A 16656-nucleotide genomic window follows, 5' to 3' on the forward strand; every position below is an offset into this window, starting at 1 on the left:
CCGCTTATATTTCAATAAGTACCGTTATATGGATTTTTAGCTATCTTCTTACACCACTGAAACTAGGTTAAGTCTATCTTTCTAGTGATGATATCTAAGCAAAATACTCGGACTATCTATTGATACAGTGTTATTTAAACCAAGGTGCCTCACGTTAACAATCTCGCGACGAACTCACTCTCTCGCTCATTGTTTAACGATCTCCATATTGCCTTGTTTGCCTTACGTGTCCTATTTTGCTGTAACAATATCGAGCGGATACCCTCTTATACCTTTTGACACATAAGTGTATATATTAACATAGTTGTATAAAAATATTATATAGGTTAAATAAATTCATTAAGCTTGTACTTTCATACCTTTTGTAAAAATTATAATTATTAAGCATATACCTTTATAACTTTTGTAAAACTTGTAGAATTACTTTTATGTTTTGTCTATTGTGTTAGATAGATACTATTTAGTGTATCGTTTATGTTATGTTATAATGTTACTTGGTCATATTGTACGTATGTGTTATCGTAGTAACGTAAACTTTCCTTGTTTTTCTCAACTTGTCTTTACGATAGTTCTCCCATGCTTCCTTGTTTCACAGTTCCGATGCAAACTCAGTACACCCAGTTTACATCGTGGAAAGGGCTGTGAAGCATGTTCATAATTTCTTTAAATTATTCCCTTTAATAAACTATTTTCACGCCGCCCATGCCTGCATATCTTCGTTTTGTTACGCCTTTTTTTAACAAAGAAATAACTTCGCCAAATGTTTCTTCTTCTTTTATCTTGTTTTGCTACATAAAAATCTTTCCTAATAACAAAGGAAAAAGGACCTATTGTGAAATCTCCGAGCTACCTTCTCAGAAAATCAGAAGAGTTGTTTTTCGTAGAAACTTTACTTTCTATTGGTAAACGCTACGAAAATGAACCCCAATATCTCGGATATTTAATGTCAATTTCGCGTGGCATCCTTCAGCCAATATCCCTTCCCTATTTTCAACCTTCGCTTGTCTAAGCCCTTCTAAATTCACAATCCGATATTCATTTCCAAGTTGGTTCCTGTGGCAAGCGGTCTTATCTTCGACAATCGGCGGTAAGTGGATTTTCAATTCACCCTTATTTATCTTTACACAGTGAGTCCTATATTAAATATTTTCTCTTTTGTCCAACAGACGTGTTCCACTTCGAAGGAACGAGGTCACTTCTGTTTGCCGATTAACCATTAGCCATTAACCATTAGCCATTAACCATTAGCCATTAGCCATTATTTAATATTCACTATTCATTGTGCATTATTCATCATTCATCTCTACTACCGATTATTACCTGTGCTATTCCTGTTTGGCTGTTTATCTTCTCGTCTGCCGAAATCAAACCCGAGGAATTACGGTTTGAAAACCGTAATTCGTTGCTGTAGCTACCTGTTGCCGAGGACCAAGTGTCAAGTGACTTTATTGAAGGCCTAACGCCACTATCTGTATCCACCTGTGGCATATTAATTGTGAGTAGTAAATTTTATTGACTAAAGCTCAACTTTGATACCTAAACCGTAAGAATTTGATTTATAACGTTTAGTTTAGTGACCTTGCTGTTTATGGTTAAACGGAACGAACTATTATGAGTTTGAACCTACGATATAATATATGTATAAATTACGGACCATTTCTTTTATATTAATGTAGGGTATATTTATGTTAAATTTCATATATAGATTTGAGGTGATCACATTCAATAAAAAAATTTTTTGGTAAACGTTTAAGTGTTCTCAAGGCATAATAATAATTTGTTTGACGAATATTGACTATTATAATGTCCCTTGCTTTCTTCTATTCTTGAGAATACTACGTTATGCAGAATTACTTTCCCAAAAAAAATATTTTTTGTTTTTATTCGATTATAAATTAATCAATCACTTATCTCGTGTCATCTAACTGTGCCGTAAAGATTGTTATAGTGTATTTTTTTTTTATATACCTCAATATAATTTTGTTGACGAACCTTTTGCTTTTTATTTTTATTGTTATGATATAATATATATTATTGTGCATGGTGTATCTCTTTCAGGCATTTTTACTGATTTATGTTATTTGTTTTATCGTATAATTAGTGTATCTGTGTCGAAATATTGAGTGTGTACCGCACGATCAAGATACCTTTTCTCTCACGGTTTATTTTATTCTCGCGTATCTTAACTGTATCGTATCTTTCTCATTATCGTATTCTCTATGCCTTAAGGTTTCCCTGTTCCTCTAAAAATAGGGTGGTGCCCAAATAACTTTTCTTCTCTTATCTCTTATCTTCTCTTCTAACTTCTTGTCTTTGTGTCGTAAGTACTTCCTTAATTGATCCGTGATATTTGAGCTGTAACAAGAACCCCGACCAAGATACCTCTACCAGACTGAAGCCCGAGCCTAGTACCGTTCTTTGTGTAACCTTCAATCGATCATCAAGAGGGTACAATGCAAGGCAAATTAACTGGCACATTTCGATTCGCTCTACCACTGTTTTTATATCGTTAGTATTATGTCGTTTTGCATATGTTAAAGTACTGTTGTTCTACATGAACGTGTTAGGTACTCTATTTCACCTCCTTGCACTTTTGCTCTATCTTTATTCTTAATTTGCCAGCACTCTGTCTATATATATATATATATATATATATATATATATATATATATATATATGTATATATATATATATATATATATATATATATATTGTCATACTTTTTCTTTTCCAACCAAAGAAAAATAAATAAAAAAATCCATCGAAATAAAATTTCAAGATATCAATATAGACAAATTGTATATAGTAATTTAAGATAAGATTTAGTGTAGATAAGAATAGAAATTTGTTTGGCAAACGACCTTGTTTCCGTTTCAAACAAAATTATCAAAAAACCTTTGTTTAGAATTAGAAGACATTTTACCTGTAAGTTAATCTTTTCATTGTTTGTATAGTCGGGTATTAAATGACCATATTCTAATGTTTTGAAATATGTATAAATGATGTATTGACAAAACCAATTTTAAAGTAAGCTATTTAGTTTTTCTCTGAAACCGAAATTAGGCTTTTCCAAAATCATGGTAAACACAATTTGAGATTTTGATTGGACGGTCGTTTTTAAAATGGGAATTTGTGAGCCGATGAGGAGACGGGAGAAGTTAGTCATATTTTGGTCATCGAAAGGAAACAGTCGTTTGTCTTAAGATAGGGTGTGGTTCGTGAGTTTGGATACCGGCGTAACGAAAAGAAGGGAATAGTTTGAAGAAGGAGATAACAAGTAGATTAAAAGAGGTCCTTGTATCTACCGTGGGCATTTTATAAAGTATATGTGAAAGTATTCTTACGGCATCAAGTTGACAAAAGGAGGTCCTGGTGTCATAAATAAATAGCTGAGTTTGGAGAAGGGAATCAGGTGTTTTTTGTGTAGTCTGCAGGAGGTTTGCAGAGACGTTAAGAAAGAGCCGAGGTGCCAAAGAGGAGAGATCACATCGTTGAGGAGATTGGACTTTTCTGGGTATTTTCCAACATACAACTCAAGAAGAAAATAAGCTGTAAGTGTACAATTGAATTTTATATCTGTGAAGCATCGTTTCGACATCATGGTCATTAGCATTCAAATTTAAGAACTGAGGTTTTGTTAGGCTAATCAAAATTTTAAAGTTTTGTTGTTTCTTGTTTCAAGTAACGAAAATTTTAAGTAAAATTGGTTTTTTACGTAATATAAATGTATGTAGCTTTATAATCTTATTATCATAAAAATTTGATTTATTTTCTTGTACGCTGATTGATAAGATAACGACAGAATTTAATAATTGTTTTATTCGTTCATATAAATAAAGAAACGTAAATCTTTGTAATATAATATATTTGTATTCTTATCCTTTCTTCTCCTTCCCGATAAAAGACAACTAGAAAATCTTTTGAATCCATCGAACACAGGTAATATAAGGATTATTTTACTTTTGATAACAAATAAGTTATAATTCTTTTTTATTGGCTCAATAAACTAAGATTAAAGTCAAAATAAACAATCATAACAATATATATATATATATATATATATATATATATATATATATATATATATAATCATCTTTTTATTGTTCTCTGTGGTAGTTAAATATCTCTTGTTTCTCTTTCCACATTTAAATATTCAGTTTTGTGTATATTCACCTAAGCCCCATTCTCTTAGTTCCTGCTCCAGTTCTCTATACATGTATTGGACATCCTCTTTCACAATGATTAAAAAAATAAAGACATAGTCATTTCCTATTTCGATTCCCTTCTTACATTCATCATTCTAACTTTACAATCCTGCGTGGGTCATAGCCTCCTCAAGAATTTCTCTCCGCCAAGTACGTATTCTCATATTTCTCATGTCTTCATCGACGTTATCAAGGAACCTTGTTCTCAGTCTTCCTCTTCTTCTCTGATCAATGGGTCCATCAAGGAGCGTTTTTCTAGCTGGGTCATTTTGTTCCATCCCCATTACATGCCCTATCCACCTCAGACGTCCTATCTTAATATGTTTTGTCATCACACTCCATTGTCATTCACTGCTCGATAAATTCGCCTTTTTTTTTTCGAAACATCCTAACATGTTTTCAATATTTTTTGTTAGAGTCCAGGTTTTTGAACCATATGTTAGGATTGGACGTATTATTGTTTTGTAGAGTTTTATTTTTGTATTTTTCGATATAATTGCGAATTTAAGGAGGAGATTAAGCCCAAAATAGCATCTGTTGACCGTGCAAATTCTGCGGTTTATCTCTGCGGTAGTATTATTTTCAGTGTTAAGGAGCGCTCCCAGGTATAGAAATTCGTTCATGACGTTGTTTTCTATAACAAGTGGTCGGAGTATTCGTGCTTATTTTCATATACTTCGTTTTGTTGGTGTTTATTATTAAACCCATTTTTGTAGCTCATTCTTTTAATGCTACATGCCTCTCGTACAACGTTTTTTGTTCTCTTAACAATATTGATACCATCAGCATAGGCATCTTACTTCTTCATCCAATTATGCAGGGCTTTCTAAATATATTTAAAACAATATGAGGGAGAAGAAACAACCTCGTTTTAAACCTTGATTAATTTTGAGGAGATCAGATAAGTTTTTTCCAATTTTAATAATTGCGTTTGCATTTTTATGTTTATATTACAGATAGCGGTAACATATCTCTACTTTTCTAATTTTCCATTCTTTCCTTTATAATTTTACATTATAACCTCCCTAAAGAGCTGGTGAGAGACTTATACCAATATAGTTTTTATATTGTCTTTGATGACCTTTTATCACTTGACCTTTTATCATTTGACATTTATTAAAAATACTCTTGAGCATTTACAATAATATATCTGGGGCATATTTCAATAACTTGATAGGAATATTCTTAAGTTCAGCTGCTTTTTTATTCTTTCTCTTTCTTAGTGCAGATTTAAGTTCACTCAAAGTGATGTGCTTTCCATTTTTATTGTCGCCTACTAGTATTTCCCTGGCTTCTGGTTTATATTCGTTTCTTGTGTCTTTTAAAAAATTTGCGTAATAGAAATTCTTGATTACTTTCCAGTCTTCTAAAAGACGTGTTTTTCCTATGTATCTTTACATTTTCGCACCTTTATTCTTACATATAACTTTATTCGCCATTAAACAAAGCTCATTAGTTCAAATTGATGTTCATATACGGAATTTTCTTTGCATATACAATAATTATCTATTTATTTTTCTAGGAAATCTCCAAATGTCCGAGTTTTGAGCAATAAAACTGCTAATCTCATACAAGCTATATCACAAACTGCAGCTGCTGATGCCAAACATATTGCTAATATAACAAAAGCTATTGTCAATCCGATTTCAGCAGACGCTGGAAGCAAACTTGAGCAAACAGGAAACAAAGTGGCAAGAGTCATAGAGGTAGTTGGAAACGCGTCAGCGACGGTTGCAAATAAGTCCATAGGAATTGTCGAAGATGCGGCAAAAAAATTGGTTGACTTTGTTCTTAGTGATGATGAAATAAGTAGGTATATTGTCCTTTTTGTGTGGGAGATCATCCCATTCTAGGTTTGTTTTTACAGTTTCTGTTGTGACTTCGATGTTTTTACTACTTTTCTTCATTATTTTCTCTATTTGATTGTCCTTTCTATAATTCTATTTTCCATACTCATCAAGTTTCTTCCACTTCTTGTCTTCATCTCAGTTTAGTTCTGCCTCTGGTTGTTTTACCTGGTGGTATCCATTCCGTTATAACTCTTAAAGGATTGCTCTTCTCTCTTCTCATTATGTGTTCATATCGTCTAATTTTTTGTGCTTTTATTGCCCTTACTGCGTTCTCTTGGCCCATCCATTCTTGTATTTCGTGATTCATCCATTGTCTTGCTTCCTCTTCGTTTTTCCTCTTTCGTCCCAATATTTTTCTTATAATCTTCCTCTCAAAAACTTTCAATTGCTTTTGTTCTCTTGCTGTTAATATAAATGTTTCTGCAGCATATACTACTATTGGTCTTATGGTCGTTTTGTAGATTTTCATTTTTGTGTTCGGCCTATCTTCTTATCTCTAAACATTTTTTTATTTTTATAAAACGCTGTAGTTCTCGCTTGAATTCTTCTTTTCATATTGTTCTTCACTTTCAGTTCTTCTATTGACTTGAAGAATTTTTACAGCTGTCGCCGCCTTCCTTCTTTCAGCCAACGTCTCCAGTCCTTTCTGTTCTGCCATTCTCCATCTCTAAGGTCTCGTCGTTCCATGGCCTCGTCCACTTCATCCCTCCATGATCTTCGGGGTCTACCTCTTTTCCTCCTTCCTATTGGGCTCCAATCCGAAATATTTGCTATCCACGTTGTATGATATGTTCTTCTCACATGTCCATACCAAATTAAACGTTTTTCTTCGATGTAGCTGAGTATGTCTTGTTCTACTGCCATTCTTCGTTTTATCTCTTCATTTCTTATGCGATCCATTTTTGTCACTCTGCAGCTTCTTCTCATGAACTCCATTTCAGTTGCTGTGATTTAGGACCTGTTTCGTTTATTTATTACCCAATTATCTGCTTCATAGGTCATTATACTGGGTACCAAGGTGTTATAAATTCTCTTCTTTGTATTTCTGGTAATCTGTCTATCCCAGAGTACCCTGTTCATTTGTTTAATACATGTTCTTGTCCATTTTTTGAGAGTATGAATCCTAAATATTTGAATTTGTCAGTGCCGTTAATTTCCCTATTATCGTCCATTTCCAAGTTTCTCACTGGTTCTTGCTCTGTTGTTAAATATTCGGTCTTTTCTAGATTTATTTCCAGTCCATTTTTTGTGTATTCCTTTTCTAATTTTCGGAGCATATAGCACAGATCTTCTTCATCGTGAGCCGTTACCACTTGGTCATCTGCAAAGCTTAATGTGTACAAGAAGTTGTCCCGGATTGGGATTCCCATCCCTTCACATTTCCTTTTCCATGGTTTTAATATTTTTTCTTCTAAACTGTATACATCTATTGTCAGTTCTATCATTTCTGTCTTCTCTTTCTTGCTTACGTTCATGTGTTTTGTTTTATTTTCATTTATTTCCAGATTCTCAGTTTGGCTTTGTTTTCTATTTCTTGGAAGGTTTTCTTTAATGCGTCATTATCTGTTGCCACTGTGGGTATATCGCTGCATATCCTATTATTTGTATTGTATTCTGGGTAAAACCGTTTTTGTATAACCTGTTTATAATTTGCCAATTTTTAATTTACTCTACGTAGCTAAGTGTCTCTATTTATGTCCCTTATCATTTAAGTGCTATTAAAATAGATAAAATATACATATACATATGCATGTACATTTGCTTCTATCAAACAAAGAAGCTGTTTTTCTAATTATGACTATAAAAACTCATTTTGTTTTAAATATTAATTCTTATATATTTATATATACTGATATATACTAAAGATGTTTATAATTTAAATTTTTTTTAGATTATACAGGGTCAGCCAAAACAAAGGAATGATTGAAAGTTTCGTTTTTTTATAGAACACCCTGTATTCCTATATTCCTGATCCTACTGTATTTTGTAGAAAATATTATGTTTCTTTTGGTGCATACCTATCATGTTTCGTTTTGTAGATATTTGGTGAAGAACTTTGGGTTCTGATTCGGTTCAGCATAGTCCATGTGCTGCATGGTAAGTCAAAACCTGGTGGTTTTTGTGTGATGCAGGGTAAGCTGCTATTTTGTTGATCCATCCATTCTCGAGTCCAAGTGGTCGTTTAATTAAACTCATTTCCCACAGCAGTCTGTGCTGTTTTTATTGGCGGTCGTCTGGATCGTAGACGGTTACCGTTGGCAGCATCCATATCTTGATGGATTGGCAGAATCTCGTTACTAAGTATCGTTCTGTACTAACTATTGAGGGAGTGTATGTGCCGTAGTTTGGGTGGCAGAATGTGGCTCAATACTGAGAGCCATTGCGTAGGGGTGGATTTGATAACGTTAGCAATCATTATCATTGTATTGTTCAATTGGGCATCTGGTTAGTGTATATGTGGGGCCAGGCTGAAGAGCAGTATTCCGCGGTTGAGAAAACAAGGCCCAGGACAGATGGTCGCAAGGTGAAAGCCGATGCCCTCCATGTTGTGTGGCACAGCTTCTGAATGATGTTGTGTCTTAATTTAAGTTTTTCCGCTGTTTTTGACAGATATTCCTTGAGAGATAGAGTTTTGTCAAGAGTTATCCCAAGGTACTTTGGTATTTTATTGTAGGCGGGTGTAGTGTGTTCGAATTGGATGTTGAGTGTGTTTCCTGCAATCTTTTTATTTAGGTGGAAACTGGAAACCTCTGTTTTGGTAGCGTTTAGTTGGAACCTCTATTTACGAGAACACTTTCCCACTGAGACTGTGTAAGTCCGCCGTGAGGATTTCTTCTGTTTCTTCAAATGACTTACAACTTGTTGCAAGGACCCAGTCATCGGCGTAACCAAACTTCCTTGATCTAGTTTCTGTTATATCAGGCTGAAGAGAAGAGGAGCTAGAACAGATCCCTGAGGCAGTCCATTCTTCAGTTTTCTTGGGGTACCGATGTCGGTTCCCATGACCACTTGAATTGTTCGGTCAGCTAGCATGCTGATGATTATTCGAGCGGTGGATTTACAGGAGATTTTACGGAGGAGCTTGTATATCATGCCTTCTCTCCAGACTGCCTCAATAAATGCGGTAAGTGAAAGAACCTGATCTGTGCAGCTTCTTTTCGGTCAGAAACCTGCCTGATCAGCCGGTATTGATTTAAGTAGCTTTAGACTAATTCTGTTGTAGATAGTCGTTCTAGAAGCTGAACGTCACCGATAGTAGAGCCATTGGTCTGTAGTTCTTAAGTTCGTTATGATTTGGTTTCCCTGGTTTTAATATGGCAATGACCTTCAAGCATTTGAGTTCCTGTTTTATGTACCGGTCTTCATAATGTCTGTGAAAAAGTGGGCCATCCATTGTTGCGTAGTTAATTAAGAATTCAGGAAGAATATTGTCAAAATCTGGGGCTTTACATCCTTGAGAGCTGTAGTGACTTCTTCGCAAGTGAAAGGGCGGTAGTATTTAGTTTCTGTAAATTGGAATTTTACAGTTTTAAGCCCTCGTTTTACCTTGATTGTGTGTGGCTTGTGTTTAGGGGCCCTAGATGTCGACACCAGATGTGAGGCAATAGTGTTTGGGTTAATTGTTATTTTGTTCCTTGTTTTGGCAGTTCCATATTATCCAACAATGCCTCCCTAAAAATGCATAGACCCCCTGTTCTTATATGTACACAGTTTTAAAGGTGCACAATTTTTATTATATATATTATATAAATTTTTTACTTACATGCCGATACAAGGAATGTAGTTATATCTACGTGGAAGCATAATTAAATCTCTGTTATCCTTAGTTTTTTTCTGATGGTCATCGGCTTTACTGCAATTCGACAACTGTAGAAATTTTCTTGGGGACAACGATAAGATTTTTACATTTGTCGAGTTGCATTAAAGCCGATGACCATTAGAAAACATTCAACCATAGTTTTAATTATGCTTCTACGTAAATATATAGTTCGTCCCAAACCCTTCTTTCAGTGCGTCATAGTTGATCGAATTCTCTCTAACACATTAAGCTAGAGTGACAGAAAAAAACGTGAGTCTGTGATTATTATACATAGAACTTAGAAAATTTTTTATCGTAAAGCTAATTCTACTTACGGATGTATAATTGGTTGGAGTATAGAATGCGCTAAATAGATATCCAATCAATGATGCGCATAAATATAAATTGACGCAGATTGTCTCGATCGTGACAGTACTTTCACAATGTCAACTGATAAAATAATAATTGTCATTCCAGGTTAGTATTATCAGACATTTTACAGTGAAAATTTAATTTTGTATTTATTGTATAAAATATTTTAAATATGCCGAGATATATCGAGAAAGAACATAGTCCAATTACTGAGGCTTAAAATATGGTAATACCACCGAATATTTTATAACTGCATCGATTTCTTTGAAAATTTCAAATTAAGCTTATCTTACCCTCTACTTCAAAAGTTATATACGCTCTAGGTACGCTTTTTGTTTTTAAGTGGTGAAAACTACCCCTTATTGAAGAAACTGAGAAAAACACGGATTTAATTATTTTATGCACTTAAATCTTGTTTATTCGCATAAGGTAAATATTGTAATGTGTTCTCTAACATGAAAATTAATTATTCACAATTTTAAACAATTAAAACTTTTTAAAAAACCCTTAAAAGCTAATACTTTTTACAAAAATATTATGAAAAAAAAAGTCGTAGCAGCTTGAGACATTTCAATTATGTATTTAAATACAAATAAAAATTAATACCCTAGCTATACAATAATATTTTATTTATTGGAAATTTTCAACTCCTACAACCACCCTTATGACAAAAATGAATTAAAAAATATTTTTATCGGTTTGAAACATTTCTTGAGTGCATTTTATTTAACGAAAATTAATTTTTTGCATATAAAATAACTTTTTATTAATTTCAACATTTCAACCCTCACAACCAACCCCTTTTTTAAAAAATTAATTTAATATATTTTTATTGGTCTGAAACATTTCTTGAGTGCATTTGACAATTTTGGCAATTGTCACCACAGCATGTTCAGCATGTTGCATTGCAAAATAATTCCAGCCTCCGACAGCCACACGCTGATCCGCAACCTTTTGTACAATTGCAAAAAATCATTTTCAGCAGTTCTTCTGGAGCTGGTAAACTTTGCATTTTAATTAATTGCAAAGAATCTCCACTTTTAGACCGGTTTAGTTATAGCAGATGTTCCAAATAGAAAGATCCCTACCTGCTTCCAAAACTTGTTTTATATATATATATATTGTTGTGATCTGCTTTATGATGTTTATTATTAATTAACACTAATTTAATTAATCCAATTATTTAATTAATTAATTCACTAATTTATGCAGAGTCATACAAATCAATTACTATTAAAAATTCTCAGGGTGTCTTTTTAATTTTACTTTAATCAGTTTACTTTATATATCTCTTCTAGTGGGTTCAGTATCTCCTAGTTGCTCATAATCGGAATAGAACAGGAAACGGAACTAATATTAAAACAACATAAATATGCACACAAATTATTATTTATTTTCAATAAGCAATACGATGAATATTAATAAATAACTTTTGTGGGCAATTATCTTTCCCAACAAACTCCTATACTCTAAATTTAATTTTAATTACAAACTATCTATTGATCTGTTTTATAATAATATCTACTAAAAAAATGACCATATAAAAATATAATTTATTCACAAAAAAAAAATAATATTTTATCTTTAGAATATCTTAAAATTTTCTTTCATTCAAATTATTTGACTGACCTTTATTTTTTTTACACCAATGATATCTCCTCTCGATCAAACCACAGTTCCTTCCTTGATTGATTATGTCCGGCTACCATCAAATCTTTCCCGTTCTCAGCATCGATCCAAACCGCATACCAGCAAACTACTCCTCCGAAAACACAAGCCCAAGCCTCTTTTGACCGGTACTCTTTATTCACAAATTCTCCTTTCTTTCTCAATTATATCTCGTGGACTATGCAGACTCAAAAGAGGTATTATTCTTCTCGATTTTGATCTGCTCTCAGCTTCCACCTTTTTCACTAACAAACGAAAACACTGGTACTCAGATTGACTACCCGAAAACACGTCTTCTCTTCTGGTCTGCCGGTAACATAATAATCTTTTCAATCTCCCCAGACAAACCTTCTCAACTCTCTCATTCCCCATCATTCCTTTTTAACCAATCATAAGCATTCATTTTTCCCACTTATTTTCGATTTAGAAAATTTCCAACATAATATTTAAAACAAATAAACTACTTTCACTCAAATTACTTTTTAGAAACCATTAACAATTTTGCCTTTTTCAACAGAAATAAGTTTCCAAATTCTTGTTATCTCATATCTAAATCTAATTCTTATTTACTTTCGAAAAATGCCCACCGCAAAATACAATTACAAGTTTATTCTTAAATCTATAAAATTATACGGGTTCCATTGTCCTTTCACTATTCACTCAGTCTTTCAAGGAAAAACTGTTCCGTCACGGAACAATGTCTTCTCTTATTCTAACTATTACAAATAAGTATAGGGTTGTATTTTAACTTATATGCCCGCGGTATATTAAAATAATAAAAAAACTCTTTATTCTATTTCTGATTGATAAACTGATCCATAACAATATATATATATATATATATATATATATATATATATATATATATATATATATATATATATATATATATAGAGAGAGAGAGAGAGAGAGAGATACATAGATGCATATTAAATGTCTATTAGTTCCATCGAAATGCTCCAAATTATAAAATTTTTCCATGCTTCAAAATTGATTCTAAAAAGTACTATTGGTGTTTTTTACAATAACTCAGTTAATTTTGATGCTACAACATGCATAAAAAAATGATTTTACAGGTAATTTAACGGTTTATAAGTATAGGGATGTTAAAACATTCTAAAGTCCTTCATGTTTAAAAGGTGAAGGGTCAAAGGGTCGGAGACCAGTAGTTCATGCGCTATAAAGCAAACTTCAACCAACTATATCTCCGTTATTTTTTAAGCTACAAAAAAAACTAAAAAATGAAAATTTTTGTTGAAAAAAAAACCTATTTTTTGTATTGTATCATCTTTCACGTATCTTTTATAGTTTTGAAGTTATTATAAAAAAAATATAATTTTTTTAAATTTACAAAAAAAAAATGTAATCATACTTTTTTCAAAAACTGGGTATTCTAAAGTAGCTAAACTTCTGGATCATACAAAAAACACTAAAATAAAGTGAATTCTATAAGAAAAACAATTTATTTCAATCCTAGTGAACATGACGTTAGTTTTGTTGCGTTTTTTTTACAAAAATTTGAGAAACCCCTCGTTTTTTTGATCGTATCTCACGTACAGTTGGTGCAAAGGACTTTTTCCACCACTCATTTTAAAGGTCTTTTCAAGCTCTTTTAAAAATATTATATTTTTTGTCGAAAAATGTACCCGTTTTCCGTTAATTTAACGTTAAATACATTGAAAGACAAAAACAAAAGCAAACCTTCTTTGAACAGCCATAATTCAGTTAATATTGAACTGAAAATATTCATTAAAGAGCCAATCTTTTTGTTTTTTATGAGCTTTAATTTTAGTTGTTACACTTTTTTTGATAAAACTCTTAGTTTCAAAGCTATTCTAAAAAAACCTTTGAAAAACATGTTTTTTTTTAACGAAAAATGACACTTTTCAACAGCGAATAACTCAAAAAGTATTGATCTAGCGAAAAAAATGTTTACCACATTTTTTGTTTAAAATTTGTCCTTCTATCGAATAGCGTGGTTATTTTGAGTGAAAAAATTTCCACCTTCGAAAAAGGGTGGCAAACACCCCCAGAGTGGAAGCGCACATTGACACTATATAACTTTTGTTCGTTGAGTAATTATTTATCAACACACAAAATTTCAAATGAATCGATTCAGTTATAAAGAATTCGGAGGTAAAAACCCTCAGTAACTGATCTAACAAAGTCTAATATTAAAATTATTAAATTATTTTTAATTAGAAAAAGAGAGATTACGATCCTGCAACTGTCAAATTTAATTAAAATGTCATGCAATAATTCGCGACATTCTTAAAATCCTATATGACGTCAAAATTAGTGACGCACTGAAAGAAGGGTTTGGGACAGACCGTAACTACATTCTTTGTATCGACAATTAAAAAACAATTTATATAATATATTATTTATTTCTTTTACCTTATATTGTTTCTGGCATAATAAAATTTCTGGTGAGTATTTGTAACAAAATTAGGAAAAACAAAATTATATACAACAGAATTAAAATAATTACTATTAACGAAACGCACTATATTATAAAATACAACCAAACAATACAAATATTTTAATATGCAAATCATTTTTAAGTAGTTTATATTTTAAAAACAGGTTCCTTATCGACGAATCACAAAAAGCTGTAATGTTGGAGGTCCAACCTTCGAAATATTCTTTGGACGAAATAGTTACACTGAGTCATAAATCACACACTTGGATTTCATTAGTTGGCATTAAAACAAATAGAAATCACGATAGACGATATTACAAAGTAATTGGTCAAGTAATTAACCAACCACCTCCAACAAATTGACTCATTTGAATTAAATAGGTGGATCGTTTAATGAATTTTAGTGACGCCTACATAAATCAGTTTAGTAAACACTAAAAATGTATAAAGAAAAACAAAATAAAATACATATCAACACACCACTTTCTAAATTATAAAAATAAATTTAACTTTTTATTAAAAAACAGCAAATTTGGTCTTTACAATAAATTTGTGGAAGAAAACAAGTATCTTTCCGGATTGATATTAACATTTCAGTAGACGCAGTTTAATTTTGTGTATCAGTAGTCGCACAAGGTCTACTACTTCTTCTTCTTCGTCTAGCCATTCACGTCCACATCTGAACATAAGCCTCTTCAAGTCTTCCTTTCCATTGTTTTTTATTGTACGCTACTTGTAGCCAATTTTTCCCGGCAGTCCTTTTCAGATCATCTGTCCATCTCATAGGAGGTCTGCCTCTGGGTCTTTTGTGTTGGTATGGTCTCCAGGTTAAAATTGATCTGTGCCATTTGTTTAGATCGCTCCTAGCTACATGTCCAGCGTATTCCCATTTCAACTTTAATGATTTTTGCACCACATCGGTGACTTTGGTTTTCTATCTTATCCATGTGTTTGTTTTCTTGTCCTTAAGTGATATACCTAGCATTGCTCTTTCAGTATATTCATATTCTTTTTTGTGATTGTCCATGTTTGTGCCGCATAAGTTAATATCGGAATAATGCATGCATCAAAAACTTTAGATCTAAGATGTAATTGCATTTGTTAATTTCTGAGTATATAGTTCAGTTTACCGAATGCTGCCCAAGCTAACTTTCTTCTTCTTTTTATTTCTTCAGTTTGAATTTCCCTATTTAGTATTATTTTCCCTATTAAGTATATATATTTTTCAACTTTTTCTATAACTTTATCGTTTATTATTGTCACAGTGTCTTAGGAGTGCATGACTTTTGTTTTGTTTAAATTAATTTTCATTCTTATTTTAGAAGATTCGGTATGTAGTTCTAAAAGCATGGTTTGCATTTCTTGTAGGTCAGTAGCTATCAGAATTATGTCATCTGCAAATCGTAGATTACTGAGGTAGCGGCCATTGATGTTTATTCCCTTATATTTCCAATTTAGGTTTTTAAAAACGTCCTCCAAAACTAAGGTGAACAGTTTGGGTGATAAAGTATCTCCCTGTTTGACTCCACTGTTTAATGGTACAGGGTTCGTGTGTTCATTTTCATTTAGGTAGTATGTAGCTGTAGCTTGGTTCATAGTTTCTTTAATTAACTTAATATATCTGCTGTCTATTCTACAATTTTGCATTGCGTTTATTACGGCCGTGTGTTCTATGGTATCGAAAGCTTTTTCGTAGTCTACAAATTCTAGGAAAACTGGAAACTTGTATTCGTTTTTTCTATTAAGTTCTATTAAGTTATTTTATTCGTTTAGAAAAAAAACGGTCTACTACAGTGGTCATAAAAATAGTCCTCTGGATGCATTTTGTTTAAATTTCAATCATTGTTTATTTAAAATGTATATTTACGTAGCACAAAAAATATTCCTAAATTTTTGTAATAGTTTGGATTATTTTCTTTTTTACTAAACAAATTACAATTAATTTAACATCAGATCATAACTTATCAGTATTCAAGAACTATCTTAAACAAAAATAAAACATTATTTCATTAAGATTTATCATAAAAAAATATAAGAGATGGCAAAAAACATAATAAAATTAAGCCGGAATATTATTAGAATACAGTCATTGCAAGTTGGATTTACATGTTCCAAACAAAGATACATTTACAAATTGAACAAAAATATTTCGTTTTCCGATTTTTTTTCCATCCACAGTTACTACACCTCCCAATTGCTCCCCGAGTTCTTTGAACTGACACGACATCTTCATCCAAATGACAGATCTCTTTTAGTCGAATTCTTATTGTCTTAGATATATAGTCATTTTGGCTTCGATTCTTCTGGTGGTTGTACATAGGGCTAAATGCTAAATTTGTC

General features: G+C 32.2%; 1 protein-coding gene across 2 annotated transcripts in view; it reads left to right on the forward strand.

Moving 5' to 3' along the window:
• Positions 1-16656, forward strand: part of LOC140449489 (sphingomyelin phosphodiesterase-like) — an 81938-nt gene that overhangs the window by 27351 nt on the left and 37931 nt on the right. The window contains exon 3 of one of the 2 annotated variants that reach the window (XM_072542676.1): positions 5728-6014. The exons of the other annotated variant lie outside the window; for it this stretch is intronic. Within the exon in view, the coding sequence (XP_072398777.1) occupies positions 5728-6014 (287 nt within the window). The remainder of the gene's footprint in view (positions 1-5727; positions 6015-16656) is intronic. 2 annotated transcript variants of the gene reach the window in all.

This window comes from Diabrotica undecimpunctata, chromosome 9, assembly GCF_040954645.1.
Source record: "Diabrotica undecimpunctata isolate CICGRU chromosome 9, icDiaUnde3, whole genome shotgun sequence".
Lineage (NCBI taxonomy): Eukaryota > Metazoa > Arthropoda > Insecta > Coleoptera > Chrysomelidae > Diabrotica > Diabrotica undecimpunctata.